The sequence below is a fragment of the Labrus mixtus genome, chromosome 9 (assembly GCF_963584025.1).
Source record: "Labrus mixtus chromosome 9, fLabMix1.1, whole genome shotgun sequence".
Lineage (NCBI taxonomy): Eukaryota > Metazoa > Chordata > Actinopteri > Labriformes > Labridae > Labrus > Labrus mixtus.
Window position 1 is genome coordinate 1,544,268 of NC_083620.1, and position 21,305 is coordinate 1,565,572.

Sequence of the window (21,305 nt, forward strand, 5' to 3'; positions counted from 1 at the left end):
TCCATTTACTCGTTTTTAAATATTGCTCATAGCGGCAATGGTACAGAACTGTTTGTCGTCAACCTACAGCCGCAGTTATAACGCATTAAAGTTAGTTTAATTAACAAATAACAGTGGATCATTTATCAGTGTTTTTACCCGGATCCTGCTAGTTTTACTTTGATATAGTTCATTGACTTTGAATGCAAAACACTTAAACTCAGTAGTATATTTGTCTTTAATTTGTGCAAAATAAACAAAGTCATTAAGACTGACTCATGATGTAAACATGATAAAACACAACTCATTTCACATTCATATAGTCACAGGGTAGGTGAGGTTCTCCGTCACTATGACAGATTTCCGTCGCCGAGTGCTCCGCTACTGGACACACTCCGTTAGGAACGCGCGTCAAGACAACAGGTGATAAAACACATTACCCACAGAGCAACACGACATGAATCACCTTCAAACTGGACCGTTAGGCAACACAATTCTTACATCTTATATTAGCTTAACAAGCTATAGTTGACTTTTTTACATTTAACGACTGAGTGGGTGAAAGTTATAAATTACAGTAGCCTATATGTTCTGTACAAATTTTAAAAAGCCTTCTTGTCCTTAAAAAAATACTTCTTACTCCACAGAATTTATAGAAAATCTGAAGTTTGTTTGCTAGTTATTTATCAGATTCAGATTTATAATGCAAAATAGAATGAATACATTATTTGTCAAAATATCTTATGTGACCTGGCTATATGTAGGCTATGTAAAAAAAATGAATTCAAACAATTTCTATATTACTCAAATAGGATTAGCTCCAGCTGTAGCAGTGACAACAAAATGAGGGATACATTAATGCATCAAAAAAAATAATATCATTAATATTCTGCAAAAGGTCAATTTTTCCAAAGTAACAATTTTTCCTTTGGTACTCCAGACTTCAGTCTGCTGCTTTTGTACTATAACTTCTGTAACTTCTTTGAGGATATTTCTGTGTTGTAACTTTAGGCTGCTCATGGATAAGAACAGAGTAGGCTTCTTATTTCACTGTCCCATTTAGTATCAAAACACAGTCCTCAGTTCTCATGATTTAATCTTTAAATGCTCCTAAAAGCATAATCTGAATGTTAGAATAACTAAATTTTTCCTCTGGGGGGAAGTCCTACTATTAACATTTGTTAATTTGTATGGGCATAAAATGCACTTAACTGTAAGTCACATTTGCTAAATAGACACAAGGTCACATCTGTCGGCTTATTTCTTGAGCTTTCAATAAAGAAAAACGTGTCAGTTTTATTCCTCAGATAGAAAACACCAATTTTACTTGTTATACTTGTTTTTCGTTGAGAATTGAACAGTCAAAAAATGTTTTTTGCTTTAATCCCTGAGTCCAGCAAACATTAGCAGTGATTGTTACAGCATAGATTTGTAGAGCATAGATTTATTCAGGATAAATGTTGTAACCAAACTTATACAGTATATATGTTTTACAGCTTTCAGTGTTCAACTATGGGACTGGCTGATGCTTCTATAGCTGATAGAACTGTCATACTTCCCAACCTTAGACATCACATAACAGCAACGGTCTGATGTTATTTTCCTTTCACATGAGATGACAGTAAAGTGCACAGACAGATGCTGCAGAGGAACTGTCACATTCTATTAAAAAGATGAAAGGATAAAACTGATATTTATCTGTGAATTACAGACAGTACTTTTTGTTAAGAAACTTTTCACTCATTTAAGTTTTTTCAAAATTGATTTGTTAGTGTAAAACCAATCATAAAAACAATGATACAAAATAAACAAAATCAAAGGAAATTAAACATCCTTCGTATGCCTGGATGCTTTATCAGAGCATTTACATTGCATACATTCAGAGCAATGAAAACCTCCATCATCACTTACAGCATCATCCAATCAGGCACAAGCTAGTGTCCTATCAACTTAAGCAATTTCACAAAAGGCTACTTTGTTATATTACTCTGTCTTGTAGTGTCTGAGTTACTAGTTTATCCATATATTGTCTTCGCCTGGATAGTGGTTGATAAGAAAAGGAGGTGCAGGTAAAATCCCACTGGCACTGTAGATTGGACAAGCTTTAAAGTCACAGGGCCAGTCTCTCCACGCATACCGGAGGGCAGCAACCACATCAGTAACTGGACAGAGTTTGGCAGATAACTTGACAGTGGTCTGACCCCATTGCATGATGGGTGCTTGAACCCATTTAGACATAGGTCCACATGGATCCTGAGTCCCAGAGCAGCAGATCTTGACAAGACAAGAGAAGACATTAACTAGTTGTGCTTATTTGGTTTATTTGAGCTATTACCAGAATAAAAATCAAATACAAGGCATTTAGTAGCTGATTTGTTCAAACAGACTTACCTCAAAGATGACTTTAGATGGTGTGACAGACACGTTCTGGTCATAGGTAATGTTGACATAAGTTGCACCTGAAAATATTTGTTGAGGGAAAGGTCCAAGGAAGGGCACATGCTTCTCATAATAAGCCACAGCCCTTGCTCCTAATGTCAGTCTGTAGGCTACATCCTGCTTGTCTCTGAAATGGACCCTGAAACAAGGAAACAATCACAAACACCTTTGATTAGCCAGTTTATAGGTCTAGAGACAGTTTAAAAGTTAATATTGTTAAAAAAAACACATTGGTTTGGTGATTTGGAGGAACGGCCTGCCCAATCTAAACCCGAGTGGTGTTTTGTTGTTGGTCTTCTGTGCTAGTCATGGATTGGCCATTACAAACACCACGTTTGAACATAGGGATGTTCATAAGTGTACCTGATACCAGAGCACCCTAGGCCAAAGATCGATGATCGACTTTGTAGTTGTTTAGTCAGATCTGCAGCCGTATGTTTTGGACACTCGGGTAAAGAGAGGAGCAGAGCTGTCAACTGATCACCACCTGGTGGTGAGTTGGATCAGATGGCGGGGAAGGCTGCCGGACAGACCTGGCAAACCCAAAACGTTTAGTGCGGGTGAACTGGGAACATCTGGCAGAGGCCCCTGTCCGTGGGGTCTTCAACTCTCACCTCCAGAAGAACTTCTCTTTCATCCCGGGGGAGGTTGGGGACATGGAGCCCGAGTGGTCCATGTTCAAAGCCTCCATTTTGGAAGCGGCTGCTAGGAGTTGCGGCCAGAAGACCGTCGGTGCCTGTCGTGGCGGCAACCTAAGAACCCGCTGGACACCAGTGGTGAAGGAAGCCGTCAGGCTGAAGAAGGAGGCCTTTCGGGCTTGGTTAGCCCAAGGGTCTCTGGAATCAGCTGACAGGTATCGGGGGGCTCGGAGGGCTGTGGCTTCAGTGGTTGTGGAAGCAAAAACCCGGGTGTGGGAGGCTATGGAGAAGGACTTTCGGTTGGCCTCAAGGAGGTTCTGGCAAACCGTCCGACGGCTCAGGAAGGGAAAGCAGGGCTTGCCCCAGGCTGTTATCAGCAGGGGTGGAGGGCTGCTGACCCGGACTGGGGACATCGTTGGGCGGTGGAAGGAATACTTTGAGGAACTCCTGAACCCAGACAACACGTCCTCAGAAGAGGAGGCAGAGTCTGAAGATCCGGGGGAAGCCTTACCACTAACCTCGGCAGAGGTCACTGAGGCAGTTAGAAAGCTCCTCAGTGGCAAGGCACCAGGTGTGGATGAGATTCGCCCTGAGATGCTAAAGGCTCTGGACATTGTTGGGCTGTCTTGGCTGACACACCTCTTCAATGTCGCGTGGATATCTGGGACAGTGCCTGTGGAGTGGCAGACATGTGTGGTGGTCCCCATTTACAAAAAGGGGGACCGGAGGGTGTGCTCCAATTATCGGGGTATCACACTTCTCAGCCTTCCGGGGAAAGTTTAATATAGGGTGCAGGAAAGGAGGCTCCGGCCGATTGTCGAACCTTGGATACATGAGGAACAATGTGGATTCCGTCCCGGCCGTGAGACAGTGGACCAGCTCTTTACCCTCGCAGGGCTTCTTGGGGGGGGGCATGGAAATTTGCCCATCCAGTCTACATGTGTTTTGTAGATTTGGAGAAGGATTTTGACCTTGTCCCTCAGGGGATCATGTGGGGGTTACTGTGGGAATATGGGGCCCTGGGGCTGTTGGTACAAGCCATCCGGTCCCTGTATGACCAAAGTGGGAGCTGTGTCCGCATCCTCGGCACAAAGTCAGACACGTTCCCAGTGCGTGTTGGCCTCTGCCAGGGTTGCCCCTTGTCACCGGTCCTGTTTGTGATTTTCATGGACAGGATCTCAAGGAGCAGCCGGGGGGAGGAGGGTTTCCAGTTCGGGGGCCTCAAAATCTTGTCTCTGCTTTTTGCAGATGATGTGGTTTTGTTGGCCTCCTCATGCTGGGACCTCCAGCAGGCATTGGGCCGGTTTGCAGCTGAATGCTAAGCGGCTGGGATGAGTGTCAGCACCTTCAAGTCTGAGGCCATGGTTCTCTGCCGGAAAAAGGTGGATCGCTCTCTCTGGGTGGGGAGTGAGTCCTTGCCCCAAGTAGAGGAGTTCAAGTATCTCGGGGTCTTGTTCACAAGTGAGGGTTGGATGGAACGTGAGATTGACAGACGGAATGGCGTGGCGTCAGCAGTAATGCAGGAGTTGTGCCAGACCGTTGTGGCAAAGAGGGAGCTGAGCCTGAAGGCAAAGCTCTCGATCTACGTTCCAACCCTCACCTATGGTCATGAGCTATGGGTAGTGACCGAAAGAATAAGATACAAGCGACCGAAATGAGCTTCCTCCGGAGGGTGGCTGGGCTCAACCTTGGTGAGGAGCTCGGAGTAGAGCCGCTGCTCCTCCGCATCGAAAGGAGCCAGGATTATATATCCCATCTAGCCTGGGAACGCCTCGGAATCCCCCAGGAGGACCTGGAAAACGTTGCTGGGGAAGAGGAAGTCTGGGTTGACTTACTGTGCCTGCCGACCTCGGATAAGCGGATGAAAATGGATGGCTGGATATTTTAAAGATATCTGGAGGAAGACGTTTAAATACAGAACTTACGTGCCATAGGGAGAGGTCTCATCTGGTAAATCCAAAGCCACTGCCATGAAGGTTCTCTTCATCCTGCCGTTAGGAACATAGCCAATGTCTGCTGTCTGGTGCCAGCGGATGTCTGGAAAACCGTCATCAGTTGAGCCTTTTATGTATGTGGACAGCTGCAACACAAAGAAATCATGCATTAGATCTTCAGTGCAGCAAAGTTATAGGGAACAAATATTTCTATGTTTTAATTGATGTACACAAATCATTGAAAATGGACTGTCAAAGACTATGCTACCACAGAGGGCCACCTATGTCAGAAGTTTCTTTTAAAGTTCACTTAAATACACTGTGCTTATTTTTATTGTCTGTCATGTGTTTTCTTTACTTGGTTTACCTTGGCTGATAGAAACAAAAGTATATATTCTAACATACCTGGACAAATCCAAACGGGAAGTCTGGTGCCGTCTGCCCCCCTGAGCCCTGGTGAAACGCCATCCTCCAGTCATCGATCATAGCAGGGAAGGAACAGTTGTACTTGTCTTTATGACAGAAGGCATTTTCCTCACCTTAAGGTAAGAAAAGGCCTTTAAGATGGATCGTACATGTGTCTCTACTGATCATCTACTGCCTGAGCAGGTAGTCTTACCTTGGTACCAGATGGCTCCTTTAATGGTCATGTTAAGCAGTGGATGAATCATTGCATTCCACAACAAAGAATTTCCTTTAGGACTGATAAAAAATGTATGTGCAACAAGTAGCAACAGTGAAGTTATTTAAATCTCTTGTTTGACAAAAGTGTGTAACATGGTGGATTACACATCCCAAATGAAAAAAACACACAAATCAGGCAGCAGGTAAGTGCCCTTTTTCTCATATCCTACCCATCTTCAGGTTCCTCCAGTCCACAATGTTTCAGTGCTCTTGAAGATGACCAGACCTCAACAGTTGTGCCTGCCCAACAGGACTCAACCAGTCCTATTGGGTAATTCAGGTACTTGTACATGTAACGACCAAAGAGCCAGCACACTGCAGAGAAAGGTGCCACAGATTCTGAAAATGCAAATAGACAGAAGGACGCTCATGAACGAAAGGTATCATAGTTTACATGCTTTAAAGAAAATTACATTTACAATGTTTTACAACACTATGTGCTCCAGCAGAGTCTAGCTTACAGTTATATTTAGGGGGAAATATACAATTTCCTATCAGTAGTCAGAAGACTAGAAAAGCGCTATACAAGCTCAAGTCCATTTACCATGCATCACAGAGCTTTTTTTTTTAAACCATCTCAGTTGTATTCTGATCCCCCAAATCAAAACCGTTAGCTGAAAACGAGTCTTAAGACAAATATATGAATAAATTATTAAACCCCGCCCTGACAGACCTTCTGTAGGCACGGCCCAGGGAAGTTCCACTTTAGTCAAATCAGTGAGCTCCGTTTTACTCGGTCTCAATCCTGCCATAAAAGTTCTCACATGGGGGAACTTTGCTGCAATGGCCAGCTCCTCGGATGCATTGAAAATCTGTTGGATAAATAAATAAAAGGGAGTTCATTAGACTATAGAATATGAATGTGTACATTCATAGATACCAAATACGTTTTTGAGTCTTACATGTGTCATGGAACGTGTGTGTAATGTTTAAGCAGAACAAAGATGTTGGTAATGCATTTATTTTTAAACATGATTTAGCATGTATGCTTTATGTCGACTGAACAGCTGGTGAGAGACAGAAAGAGCAGGTGAGAATGGTAAATGGTAAATGGAGCTTATATAGCGCTTTTCTAGTCTTCTGACTACTCAAAGCGCTTTTACACTGCATGTCACACCCACCCATTCACACACTGATGGTAGCGGTCGCTATGTAGTATCATCCACCAGAAGTAACTAATCCCATTCATACACCACCACTGAAGAAGTGGAAGCAATTCGGGGTTAAGTGTCTTGCCCAAGGACACATCTGATATGTTGCTCAGCTGGGGATCGAACCCTCAACCTTCCAACTGAGCCACAGCCGCCCGATGATATGGAGCAAAGGGTTGAACTTGGGCCCAGCTCAGGCTGGGTATATGGGGCTCTATGAGGTGAGCTACTGGAATACCCATTATTATCTTTCTGACATCTTGCAAGCCAATTCTGTTTCACCAAACTATTCATAAAGTCAACTTAACTGATTCAAATGTCATATGTTTAGTGTGTTATACAAGTATAAGAATAAGCTGGGGGTGGCAGTCTGTAGGGACTTGGGTTGGAAACCAGAGGGTCGCTGGTTCAAGTCCCGGTGCGTACCAAATCTGGAAATTGCCAGTTCAAGTCCTGGTGCGTACCAAATCTGGAAATTGCTCTGGTCAGCTAGCAAGGTGCCAGTTCACTTCCTGAGCACTGCAGATGTGCCCTTGAGCAAGGCATCAATCCCCACCCGCTCAGGAGAGCTGGCTGTGTGCAGCCCCCTCACTCTGACATCTCTCCATGAATGCATTTCCCTAGGATCCTTTTTGTGCATGTGTGTGTATTTCACCTATGTGTGTGTAGTATGTTCAACAACAGAGTGTAACATTGAATTTCCCCTCTCTGGATGAATAAAGTATATCTTAAAAGCTTATAGGAAAGACAGACAGCCCACCTGCGACATATTAAAGTACATGTTGCTCTGCCCTCCACACAGCCAAACATCTCCAAACAGCACATCAGTCAGAGTGGCTGTGCTATTCTCAGTGGCTACTATCACAGTGTAGGGACCACCAGCTTCAACAGGGTCAATGGTGACCCTCCAGATACCTGTAAAGCAAACTTGTGATATTTGTCTCCAAATATATACATATATATATATATGTAATTTATAAGGGCAGATCGAGAAGGAGGAGGAGGAGATTAGAGAGGCATTTTTTACCCTTTAGACACCATACGTATGAGGAAGTTTAATGCCGTTCAGAGTGAAACAAGCTCTTTAGTTCAGAGTTCATTTTTTTACCACATTTTGTGACATAGTAACTGTGTCAGTCCAGTAAAAGATAGTTGTGAAAAACTTATTATGAATTATGTGGTTTCTGTCATATCTGCCCATGTCTTCACATATGACAACAGGTTGTACTGGCCTTTTTTCACATTGACAGGTGAAGCTCTCTGAATTGTTGGTCCGAACAAGAGGAGGAAGACCTGGCCATCTTCAGGGCCATAGCCCCACAGCACCGCTCTCTCTGGAGACTTCTGCAGGACCATATGGTCTCCATAGTAGGAGGCAAAGCGCAGGATCCCATCTAGGTACACAAATATGTTTACCCTTTCCTTAGCAGTTACATAAAATTATGAATATCATTCATGGTCATTATAAAGGTGAAAGTGATAGTTATTATAATGTAAATATAGTGAATCTAAATACAAGAAAAAGGCATTAGAAACTTGATAAAAGATTGTGCAAATTTCCCTGCTCTGACACGCTGGCGGGCTGTCGCGGTATTGCCATCAAGCGCTCCCTGAGGACTGTGACATCATAAGACGTACACTCCACAAGCACCGTTCAGAGCAGTGCTGATAATTGAAGTGTTTTTTTGTTATTGTTGGACTTTTCTGGAGTTGTGGGTACATGAAACCATGAGTTTTATGATCTTCAGCTATGTAGGATATTACCTTTAAGTTGTTTGCATTTGCAGGATTGTTTACATTTATCTTATTTATCTTAAAAGTTGTTATTTGTAGACTGGTTAATCAGAAGGTAAATGCTGGTAATTAGCAACCTATGCTTTATGAAAGAGTTGTATTGAAGTATGCTCTCATTTCTAACAGTTATACAGACATATTGTGTGCAAATTGTAGCAGGTATTACCGTGCTATATTGTTTTCAATGTTTAATTACACACTTAATTGTGTTAATTAGGCCCATATTTGATTACAAGTGCTGTATTCCATGTAGTAGGGAGACCCCTGCTGGACATTTTGCATTAGTGTTTTAATCATGTATAAATGCCTGGAATTTTCAGTTATATTTTAAGTTATCTATTAATCCTTTGATAATAAGGATTGAGTCATTGATCATCTATTTTGTTTCTTTGTGTTCCCTTCTGAAAACCACGCTAATAAAATATCTCTTGCTCAATGTCATAAATGTACTGTCTTTGGACATCATTAAAAATTGTTGATGAAAATCCTAGATTGCTGCAGTCTTTCTAACCGAAGATTTATGACAGACTTGTATATGCCAGCATACTAATAATACATTTAACAAGCTGCGCTATGGCCACATCCAGAGAGTTCTATGATGGACCGCTGCCACAGCGTCCCCATCCCAGAAGGATTTGACATATTCCCGGACATCTGGAGGACTTTGAACTCGGCTACCCATTGCAACAAGAATATTCGTCCAGAATGATTCAAGTCTGACACCTGGACTCGCTTATTTAGTGCCACCTGGTCCAGGGAGACATCCTGATATACTATCAAATTAATGAACAACTCCGGAGGTGCGGTAGATGTCAGCACGTCTCCACAAACTCGCTCTCTTATTGTCTTACTCTTGCTTAACTTACTTTACATTTTGCTTTCTTCCCGTTTCGCTCCCGTGAAACTCTTTTCAATTTTAAGCTTGGAATCGTAGGAACTGCAGACCTCTTTTCCGTTTTATATTCTATTACTATTTTTCGTGCGCACGCTAACTCATGTTCCTTTTGACCCAAGTTACGTGCTTAGCTTTTCTTTTTGAAGTATTGACCACTCATCTTTCAGAACACTATTTTTGTTATTCTAAAACTGACTAGAATTGAACATTTAAGTCAGTGAGAGTTAACGACCATTCAATTTTAAAGAACGTTGTTTGGACCCGCTTTGAGCCGCTGAGAGATGGACCCAACGGACGACGACTGGACTGCTGTGCTATTCATCACCCCACTTCACTCATCAACTCCGACCAGATTTGCTACAGCTGTCACCGTGGACCGCCGGCATCCTCGATCCGAAAGAACTCAACAAGGGCTAAGTGGTACCATTCGGCGGAGTTCTCCCGAACGCAACTCTTGTCGTATCCGAATCAAAGCCTCTAAATCAACTTTTATACCAAATTCATTAAGTCCCCATTCTTTTCTAAATCCTTACCTAGTTAAATCACTCAAACGATATCGCTTTTTACCTCGTTACTCTAACATACGAACTTCACCATTCCAACTTAGAAACCAATACATAACATTGTCTTATTTACGTTGTCACGTCAGTATCACTGTCGTAATTATATCCTTTGCATATTTACTCCATTTATATATCTTTTGTTCACCATTTTCTTTCTTAAACTTCCCACATAAAATTTCAGCACTTTGTCTGTTTATTTTTCTGATTTTAAACTGCTTGTGAATTTGCTCCGATGATATGAGATAGATTTATAGATTAATTAATTACTACAACTAAGGTTAATTATCTTATGCTTAAACTTTAAACTGGTGCCTGGAATTAGAATACGCTACATAATGGTGCCCCGTGTGAGGTCAAGTTAATGTTAAAATAATACAATTTATACAGACAAAATAGTCAAACGTTAATTCACAATACTGATAAACCCTTCCCCTTTATTAATTAATCCTATCTACCCCGCTATCCAATCTGGCGAAAGATTTATAGATTAATTAATTACTACAACTAAGGTTAATTATCTTATGCTTAAACTTTAAACTGGTGCCCGGAATTAGAATACGCTACATAATGGTGCCCTGTGTGAGATGAAGACGTGACGTGAAAAAACAACGTGGAAGTAGCGGCTGAAGTAACAGAGTCCGGAGATCGTAGTGCAGTCACTTTATGCACCATGCAGCAGTCACTGTATACAAATGCCAATCTCCCTGTATTGGCTCGAGGTGACTTCTCCGGAGAAAATGCTGCAGCTTTCTCAGAAAAAATACTAGGGGTCTGGCCGGAGAAATTCTGGGTGAAGTCTGCGCAAAAAATTTGGCTGTTTGCGTTCACATATAGCCTACAGCACCTCCGGGTAGCCTAATCTCCGGAGTTTTTCAGGAGATTTCCGTATGTGTGAAAAGGGTTTTAGGTTCGTCGGGATCATTGGTGAATTGCCTGAATAACCCTCCCTCACGCCCCGTCCCCTATCCCTCTTAATGCATCATATCCAATCTCCCCCTATCCCTTTTTCAAGCCCGGCGCAGTCTTAGCACAAGGGCTGTTTCGTCATTAGCCTGGGATCTGCCAAAGATTTCTGCCTGTTAAAAGGATGTTTATTCTTCCCACTGTAACTTTTGCTAAATGTTGCTAAAGTGCTATGCTCACCATGGATTAAGCAGGGTCTTTGTAATATAGCAATAAGTAAGGTCTTTTACCTGCTTTTTGTAACATAACAATGAGTAAGGTCTTTTACCTGCTTTTTGTAACATAACAATGAGTAAGGTCTTTTACCTATTTTTTGAAAAGTGTTGCAAGATACTTGTTATGAGTTGACGCTATTCAAATAAAGATTGATAAAGATTGATTGATTGATTGAAAGTTGAAAATATAAGGACAGCTCACATATGTTATGAAAGTGCCAGAGACTCTGGTAAATCTTTTAATAATAATAATTTAATAATCCTTCGCTTACATTATTTCTATAGTTTTCACTGTTTTGTTTTGTTGTTATTCTTTGTTACGCGTCGTTGAGTAGGCTACTCCGAAAAGCGCTCTAAAAGTCTAACGTATTGTTATTATTTTTACTAATAATCACACTATAAGACACTTTACTCACCAGCCTCGTGATTAGAAAGCAGAAGTATAAAAAGAATAAACAGAGTTACAGCCATTACGAGAAGAGAAACAACATCAATGAATCGTTGCTAGGCTTCATCAAGTCATGCAAGCTTGCCTGACCCGTTTAGAGGGAATGCCAATGAGTCACACCAAACATGATTTCGCACACAGCCACAGTTTAGGTGAGGCATAGGGTGAGTGAGGCTTTATATAAATTGTCAACCGGTGGCGCAGGTGGACCTTCAAAATAAAAGTATGAAATGTGTCGGGTTCATAATTAAGTTTTTAAGCTTTTCACACCCCACAATCCAGAACCTTATCCAGAGCTGCCCTGGAGCACGCAAATGTAGCAAGTAAGTAAAATTGACCTTCTCACCCAATAATGATGATCAACTACAATACACAACATATAGTCAAATCTTGAATGAGTCCAGCTTAAGAATGAGAATTAAGTTTATTTTTACACTTTTAAAAAAATGACTTGTGGTGCTCAGTAATGGTTGGATTTTTCTGTGTCTATTGTCAATGTTCATTACTTAAACAAGAACATTCTGCAGGCACTATAGTAACTTGTGAAAAATACATGTATTCTGGATAAGTGCCACCCAGACAGGGACCATGAGGACATTTAACGGACCATTAATCACAATAACTATAGATTAAAACATGATTGCCAACCTCTTTCCCACATGCAAAGCATTAATATTATGACTAAGAGGATTTTATTAAAATGGAAACTAGAGCATAAAATAGCTTAAATCTTTTCTCTGTAGAAAACATGTCCAAGTCAAGATTTAGCAACAAAAACTGCTCTCTCACACAGTATGTAAGTGTTGGGTTTTCAGAGTAAATAGCTGCAATGGTACAGAACTGTTTGTCGTCAACCTACAGCCGCAGTTATAACGCATTAAAGTTAGTTTTATTGACGAATAACAGTGGATCATTTATCAGTGTTTTTACCCGGATCCTGCTAGTTTTACTTTGATATAGTTCATTGACTTTGAATGCAAAACACTTAAACTCAGTAGTATATTTGTCTTTAATTTGTAAAAAAAATAAACAAAATATGCAAAGTCATTAAGACTGACTCATGCTGTAAACATGATAACACAACTCATTTCACAATCATATAGTCCAGTGAACAGTGGCAGTGATTGTTACAGCATAGATTTGTTCAGGATAAATGTTGTAACCAAACTTATACATGTGTATGCGGAAGTGTTTTACAGCTTTCAGTGTTCAACATATGGCTGATGCTTCTATAGCTGATAGAACTGTCAGACTTCCCAACCTTAGACATCACATAACAGCAACGGTCTGATGTTATTTTCCTTTTACATGAGATGACAGTAAAGTGCACAGACAGATGCTGCACAAGAACTCTCACAGTCTATTAAAAAGATGAAAGGATAAAACTGATATTTATCTGTGAATTGCAGACAGTACTTTTTGTTAAGAAACTTTTCACTCATTTAAGTTTTTTCAAAATTGATTGGTTAGTGTCAAACCAATCATAAAAACAATGATACAAAATAAACAAAATCAAAGGAAATTAAACATCCTTCGTATGGCTGGATGCTTTATCAGAGCATTTACATTGCATACATTCAGAGCAATGAAAACCTCCATCATCACTTACAGCATCATCCAATCAGGCACAGGCTAGTGTCCTATCAACTTAAGCAATTTCACAAAAGGCTACTTTGTTATATTACTCTGTCTTGTAGTGTCTGAGTTACTAGTTTATCCATATATTGTCTTCGCCTGGATAGTGGTTGATAAGAAAAGGAGGTGCAGGTAAAATCCCACTGGCACTGTAGATTGGACAAGCTTTAAAGTCACAAGGCCAGTCTCTCCATGCATACCGGAGGGCAGCAACCACATCAGTAACTGGACAGAGTTGGGCAGATAACTGGACAGTCATTGGACCCCATTGCATGATGGGTGCTTGAACCCATTTAGACGTAGGTCCACATGGATCCTGAGTCCCAGAGCAGCAGATCTTGATAAATTATAAGACAAACAGGACAAGAGAAGACATTAATTAGTTGTGCTTATTTGGTTTATTTGAGCTATTACCAGAATAAAAATCAAATACAAGGCATTTAGTAGCTGATTTGTTCAAACAGACTTACCTCAAAGATGACTTTAGATGGTGTGACAGACACGTTCTGGTCATAGGTAATGTTGACATAAGTTGCACCTGAAAATATTTGTTGAGGGAAAGGTCCAAGGAAGGGCACATGCTTCTCATAATAAGCCACAGCCCTTGCTCCTAATGTCAGTCTGTAGGCTACATCCTGCTTGTCTCTGGGATGGATCCTGAAACAAGGAAACAATCACAAACATCTTTGATTAGCCAGTTTATAGGTCTAGAGACAGTTTAAAAGTTAATATTGTTAAAAAAAAACAAAAAAACACTGGTTTTAAAAAGAAAAAAAACAATGAAAAATGAATATTCTAGGCATCCCTTATAACGCAATCAACAGTCAAGCTGGCTCATTTAGGGATCAAGCCTTTGATTTCTTTTTTTTTCAGCTGTGACATCTGCACTGCTCATCCCCACCCCCATCCAAAAACACATGGCAATAGGCCATGATATGAAGGCATTTGTTAATGGTCTTCTATACTAACTAAGAGCTGTAAAAAGAAAACATTTCACATACCTCCATTTATATACCTTTTTAAATAGAAAAAAATGACAAGAAGCAGTAACCCTGTTGCCATTTTTAAAAACATATCAAGTCTGTTGAAGGGAATTTATGCCAGGGACTTGCTGTGTCCTGGCAGCATATCAACAGAAAGTCAGTGAAAAGTTTTATCGGACTATCTGGCAGCTGAAGAATTTGTATTTGAACTGAGAAAACTTTATCAGCAGTGGATCAAACCTGTCTTGCTAGTTTAATAACACAGACCTTCTCTACACCACATCTCTCAAATGAAGTGTTAGTTATTTTAAACAGAAATCAAATACATATGGTTAGAGAAAAGTCAGTACCTACATGGGGTCACAGCTGCTTATGTGGTAGAGTTTGTGATAATACATACACACTGAAACGATGAATGGAAGCTGGCTGTGTGTCGGGTAATATTGGGTTATACAAGGTGTGCTGCAGTGGGGACAGATTGCAGCAAAAAGCAACAGTAGACTAGCTTACCTCTGTGTACTAGTGGAGTGGTCTCTGAAGCGGTTACAGGCACTCTTGTGTGGGAGAGGTTTAAAGTAGAAAGAAAAGAGTAGAGAACGTTGCCGCGTTTCAGCCTAATGGCCTTCATCATCGCGTTCGAGTACTACACAGGTGTGCAGATGTTTCTCAATACATACACACAAGTTTAAGTAAAGTTTAAAGCCCATGGGTATTTTAAAGATATCTGTTAGGAAGACGTTTAAAACACAGAACTTACGTGCCGTAGGGAGAGGTCTCATCTGGTAAATCCAAAGCCACTGCCATGAAGGTTCTCTTCATCCTGCCGTTAGGAACATAGCCAATGTCTGCTGTCTGGTGCCAGCGGATGTCCGGAAAGCCGTCATCAGCTGAGCCTTTTCTGTCTGTGGACAGCTGCAACACAAAGAAATCATGCATTAGCTCTTCAGTGCAGCAAAGTTATATAGAACAAATATTTCTATGTTTTAATTGATGTACACATATCATTGACTGTCAAAGACTATGCTACCACAGAGGGCCACCTATGTCAGAAGATTCTTTTAACCCTCTTGCATCATTATGGACATTTTTGTCCATTTGGGCAAATGTTTCCTCTTTATCTGCCAGAATCATGTAATCAAACTGGCATTTAAAGGGTTAAATTCCTGATAATTACTCAATATTTGATAGTTTTGAGCAGGGCTGGAGTTGTTGAAGAGATTTATGGAAAAAAAAAAGTAGAAAAAAAAAATATCAATCTGTTCTATTTTTATAGCAGTTTTTGTAAATTGGACATTTTCGCCCTCCAATGTCCAAACAGGGAACTACATGTTAAATCTGATGCTACACTAAAACTAACAATACATCAAAGTCAATATTTTGGATAATCTTTGACATATCCAAGACTGATTTAAAATAAATCCCCCAGCCACCAAATATTTGTTATATGGAAAATAATTGTATATAATAAATCATTTTTTAATTTTTTCATAAATAACAACAGTGACATCAAGTAGTCAAACTGTCATTTAAAGGGTTAAATTCCTAAAAATGATTGGATGTTTTTTTTTTTTTTTTTAGCAGGGCTGAAGTTATTTAAGAGATGTATGCAGAAAAAAATATCAATCTGTTCTATTTTTATGGCAGTTTTTTGTGAAGTGGACATTTTTGTCCTTAGTAATGTAAGAGGGTAGTGAATTAAACTGATGCCTGAGGGTTAAAGTTCACTTACATACACTGTGCTTATTTTTATTGTCTGTCATGTGTTTTCTTTACTTGGTTTACCTTTGCTGATAGAAACAAAAGTATATATTCTAACATACCTGGACAAATCCAAACGGGAAGTCTGGTGCCGTCTGCCCCCCTGAGCCCTGGTGAAACGCCATCCTCCAGTCATCGATCATAGCAGGGAAGGAACAGTTGTACTCGTCTGTATGATAGTATGTATTTGCCTCACCTTAAGGTAAGAAAAGGCCTTTAAGATGGATCGTACATGTGTCTCTACTGATCATCTACTGCCTGAGCAGGTAGTCTTACCTTGGTACCAGATGGCTCCTTTAATGGTCATGTTAAGCAGTGGATGAATCATTGCATTCCACAACAAAGAATTTCCTTTAGGACTGATAAAAAATGTATGTGCAACAAGTAGCAACAGTGAAGTTATTTAAATCTCTTGTTTGACAAAAGTGTGTAACATGGTGGATTACACATCCCAAATGAAAAAAACACACAAATCAGGCAGCAGGTAAGTGCCCTTTTTCTCATATCCTACCCATCTTCAGGTTCCTCCAGTCCACAATGTTTCAGTGCTCTTGAAGATGACCAGACCTCAACAGGTGTGCCTCCCCAACAGGACTCAACCAGTCCTATTGGGTAATTCAGGTACTTGTACATGTAACGACCAAAGAGCCAGCACACTGCAGAGAAAGGTGCCACAGATTCTGAAAATGCAAATAGACAGAAGGACGCTCATGAACGAAAGGTATCATAGTTTACATGCTTTAAAGAAAATTACATTTACAATGTTTTACAACACTATGTGCTCCAGCAGAGTCTAGCTTAAAGTTATATTTAGGGAGAAATATACAATTTCCTATCAGTAGTTAGAAGACTAGAAAAGCGCTATACAAGCTCAAGTCCATTTACCATGCATCACAGAGCTTTTTTTTAAAACCATCTCAGTTGTATTCTGATCCCCCAAATCAAAACCGTTAGCTGAAAACGAGTCTTAAGACAAATATATGAATAAATTATTAAACCCCGCCCTGACAGACCTTCTGTAGGCACGGCCCAGGGAAGTTCCACTTTAGTCAAATCAGTGAGCTCCGTTTTACTCTGTATCAATCCTGCCATAAAAGTTCTCACATGGGGGAACTTTGCTGCAATGGCCAGCTCCTCGGATGCATTGAAAATCTGTTGGATAAATAAATAAAAGGGAGTTCATCAGATATGGCAAGCCTTTCAGGAAATTAATATATTGAATGAAGTCTGAATATATTGAATGAAACTCTGAATATATTGAACAAAGTTTGAATATATTGACCGAAGTCTGAATATATTGAATGAAAACTTGAATATATGGAATGAAACTTTGAATATATGGAATGAAGTCTGAATATATTGAATGACGTTTTAATATATTGAATGAAACTTTGAATATATTGAATGAAGTCTGAATATATATACAAATCCACCAGTTTCATTGTTGTCATCAAAAAGACACCCTGCTGAATATGCTGGTTTTGCAAAATGACATCAGCTGAAATATACAAATAATTTCTTGAACGTCAAAACTTTTTGGAAAAGTTGCTGGTCGTACTCAAAATGATATGAATAATATGGAATGTAGAATGCGTCACCTTGAAGATCATAGTTATTATATTATTATTGGAACACGTTCACTGCTTATGAGTAATAATGTTCAACAATCATTGCTGAGCGCACTTTGTGCATCCATCTTTAGGGATTTTTTTAGTCTCTGAGTTGTTAGCTGAAATAACACTACAGACTTCCATTCAATAAGTTTAATTCAATATATTCAGACTTCATTCCATATATTCAATAAGTTTCATTCAATATATTCAGACTTCATTCCATATATTCAATGAGTTTCATTCAATATATTCAAAGTTCCATTCAATCTATTCAGACTTCATTCAATATATTCAAAGTTCCATTCAATCTATTAATTTCCTGAACGGCTTGCCATAATTAGACATGTATATACATATTATGGCACGCCGTTCATATGGCAAGTTCAGGAAATTAATATATTGGAGTGCGCTCAGAAATGATTGTTTAACATTACTACTCATAGGCAGTAAAAGTGTTCCCATAATTGAACTATGATCTTCAAGGTGACACATTCTACATGGAAAGACAGACAGCCCACCTGCGTCATATTAAAGTACATGTTGCTCTGTCCTCCACACAGCCAAACATCTCCAAACAGCACATCAGTCAGAGTGGCTGTGCTATTCTCAGTGGCTACTATCACAGTGTAGGGACCACCAGCTTCAACAGGGTCAATGGTGACCCTCCAGATACCTGTAAAGTCAGTCATTAATATCAAACTATTTTTTGGGGGGGGGTATAAGGGCAGTTCTTAATAAGATTATAAAGCTCCTTTTGGCAAACTTGTGATATTTGTCTACAAATAAAATGTAATTTATAAGGGCTGTATGCAGATTGAGAAGGAGGTGATTAGAGAGGCATTTCTAGACACCATGCATATGAGGAAGTTTAATGCCGTTCAGAGTGAAACATGGTCTTTAGTTCAGTTTTTTTTTTTTTTTTTTTTTTAAATTGTGTGACATAGTAACTGTGTCAGTCCTGTAAAAGATAGTTGTGAACAACTTATGAATTATGTGGTTTCTGTCATATCTGCCCATGTCTTCACATATGACAACAGGTTGTACTGGCCTTTTTTCACATTGACAGGTGAAGCTTTCTGATTTGTTGGTCCGATCAAGACGAGGAAGACCTGGGCATCTTCAGGGCCATAGCCCCACAGCACCGCTCTCTCTGGAGACTTCTGCAGGACCATATGGTCTCCATAGTAGGAGGCAAAGCGCAGGATCCCATCTAGGTACACAAATATGTTTACCCTTTCCTTGGCCGTTACATAAAATTATGAATAAGGAATTCATGGTTATAGTAAAAGTGATACTTATTATAATGTAAATATTTTCTGAGTAGTCTACTCAAACAACTGCGTAACAAAGAACAACAACAAAACAAAACAATGAAGAAATACCGGAGTGAAGACAGGTTCATATTTAACATTCCCAACAGCCAGAGTCGTCGCCTCTCAACCAGTAGGTCGAGGGTTCGATCCCCAGCTGAGCAACATGTCGAATGTGTCCCTGGGGAAGACACTTAACCCTGCATTGCTCCCACTGCGTCGGTGGTGGATTACTGTTGTACTTAATCTCTGTACGTCGCTTTGGATAAAAGTGTCTGCTAAGTGAATTGTAACATTCACGTTCAATAGCTCCGTGTCACAAGCTCGATTTCTCACAGTTTGGGGATATGTTGGAGAGCACATTAAGGCAGATGTTTCACAGTTTTGATAAACTTCAAATAACCAAAGATGAAGATGCAGCTGGGAGCGCAAAGAACTGAATGTCTGTCCAGTGCGAAAGTTGTGAGAGGATGTCCAGGACACAAAAGGTGATTTGATGTCAATAAATTCAAAAATGAGAACTCTTTTGAGATTATACCTTGAAATGTGCTTATTTAAGGCAATATGTCATTGATCATGATGATTTGCAGAGTTAAGTGAAATGGTTAAGGCTGTCACCTTCTATAGTAGCAGTGGATTGAGATGTCTATGTTGAAACAAAGAAGTTAATAAATATTGAAATGAGCCGTATTGCACTTTTACGACGGTCCCTAACTCCGCCTATAGTGACCGTTGGACAGACATTGAGTTCTTTGCGCTCCCAGCTGCATCTTCATTTTTGGTTATTTGAAGTTTATCAAAACTGTGAAACGTCTGCCTTAATCTGCTCTCCAACATATCCCCAAACTGTGAGAAATCGAGCCTGTGACACAAAGCTATTAAAAGGTAATCGACGCAAAAACAGGCGAATGTCAAATATGAAACTATTTTCACTCCGGTATTTCTGTCACGGGAATGGAAAATCAGGAACTGGACCCAAGTGCAGAATGAAAAAATAAAAGTATTTATTTAAACAAAAACTTACTTTATTGAAAAGACGAAATGTAATTAAAAAAAAGGTAGCCACGAGGAATCACAAGGAAAACTAACATAACTACAAACGACAATGAACTGACACAGAGGGCAAGAAACACAGAGACTAAATAGACATAGGGTAATCAGACACAGGTGAGACTAACAAGACACAGGTGAAGACAATGCGGGTAATTAAACTGGAGGGAAACACACAGAGGCAGGACAAGAAACACTGAGCACAACTATGACAAATACATGAAACACTGAAGACACTGTTAAACATCAGGATACACTAGAACAGAGAGGGACACAAGGATTTGAAATTACAAAATAACACTGAAGACTAAACTAGGAAACACACAAGGGAAAAACCAGCAACACTAGGGAAGAACAGGAGAAAGCAAAACATGGAAACCTCAATACTGAAATACAAAACTAAATAAGACCAAATCATGACAATTTCTTCGTTGTCTTGTTTTCACTGTTTTGTTGTTATTCTTTGTTACGCATCGTTGAGTAAACTACTCAGAAAAGTGCTCTAAAAGTCTTACGTATATTTATTTTACTAATAATCACACACTATAAGACACTTTACTCACCAGCCTCGTGATTAGAAAGCAGAAGTATAAAAACAACAAACAGAGTTAGAGCCATCACGAGAAGAGAAACAACGTCAATGAATCGTTGCACAGCTTCATCAAACATGCAAAGCTTGCCTGACCCGTTTAATGTGAACGTCAATTAGTCACACAAAACAATTGTATAGTTTAGGTGAGTGAGGCTTTATATAACCTGTTCCTGGTTCGTCAACCGGAGGCGCAGATTGACCTTCAAAATAAAAGTACGAAATGTGTCGGGTTCATAATAAATGTCAAAATAAGGAGCATCTCTTTTTTGATCAATGTCATTTAGTGAAAAAACTTTTTTTTTAAAAGATTTTTTGTATTAGGGAATTTTTTGGCAAACAGATTTAAGGAAAAATAATTAGCAGTTAAATTGTTTTTTATTTTATTTAAGACAGGTGTATGACAGCTCTTTTCACATTGTTTTGTAGTTGTATTGATTTACTTATTGATGGTTTCCATTATGATTTCTTATAATTTCCTGAAACTCAGCTCAGCAATCATACTGTATACTGCATGTTGCAAATACAAGAGCAAGAGCCACATGGTGAGGACATGGAGGGGTTCACACACGGCACATAAATGTTGTGGATCCCACAAAAACTGCGCGCCGCTTCCCTAACAACAAGCCCTGGATTATCACTAATGTCAGGACTTACGGGTACC

At 39.8% G+C, this 21,305-nt stretch overlaps 3 protein-coding genes across 4 annotated transcripts; all 3 read right to left on the bottom strand.

Annotated features, from left to right (window-relative positions):
• Positions 1 to 199: 199 nt before the first annotated feature.
• siae (sialic acid acetylesterase) lies at positions 200 to 20,813 on the bottom strand. Of its 2 annotated transcripts, none has more exons than XM_061045883.1 (10): positions 20,616 to 20,813; positions 18,211 to 18,902; positions 17,093 to 17,231; positions 16,591 to 16,759; positions 16,356 to 16,438; positions 16,142 to 16,275; positions 15,079 to 15,233; positions 13,809 to 13,995; positions 13,135 to 13,675; positions 200 to 941 (listed from the first exon to the last, which is right to left on the bottom strand). In XM_061045883.1, the coding sequence occupies exons 2-9, from the start codon at positions 18,379 to 18,381 to the stop codon at positions 13,412 to 13,414; spliced, it is 1,302 nt and encodes a 433-aa protein (XP_060901866.1). In that variant the 5' UTR covers positions 18,382 to 18,902; positions 20,616 to 20,813; the 3' UTR covers positions 200 to 941; positions 13,135 to 13,411. The 2 variants fall into 2 exon arrangements, with proteins under 2 accessions (XP_060901866.1, XP_060901867.1); XM_061045884.1 differs by lacking the exon at positions 20,616 to 20,813 and adding an exon at positions 20,027 to 20,084.
• LOC132980023 (sialate O-acetylesterase-like) lies at positions 5,536 to 7,766 on the bottom strand. Its single transcript, XM_061045885.1, has 4 exons — positions 7,586 to 7,766; positions 6,348 to 6,486; positions 5,845 to 6,013; positions 5,536 to 5,692 (listed from the first exon to the last, which is right to left on the bottom strand). The coding sequence occupies exons 1-4, from the start codon at positions 7,604 to 7,606 to the stop codon at positions 5,581 to 5,583; spliced, it is 441 nt and encodes a 146-aa protein (XP_060901868.1). The 5' UTR covers positions 7,607 to 7,766; the 3' UTR covers positions 5,536 to 5,580.
• Positions 7,984 to 11,822, bottom strand: LOC132980024 (sialate O-acetylesterase-like). Its single transcript, XM_061045886.1, has 2 exons — positions 11,672 to 11,822; positions 7,984 to 8,219 (listed from the first exon to the last, which is right to left on the bottom strand). Exons 1-2 carry the CDS (start codon positions 11,724 to 11,726, stop codon positions 7,999 to 8,001), a joined length of 276 nt encoding a protein of 91 aa, XP_060901869.1. The 5' UTR covers positions 11,727 to 11,822; the 3' UTR covers positions 7,984 to 7,998.
• Positions 20,814 to 21,305: the final 492 nt, after the last annotated feature.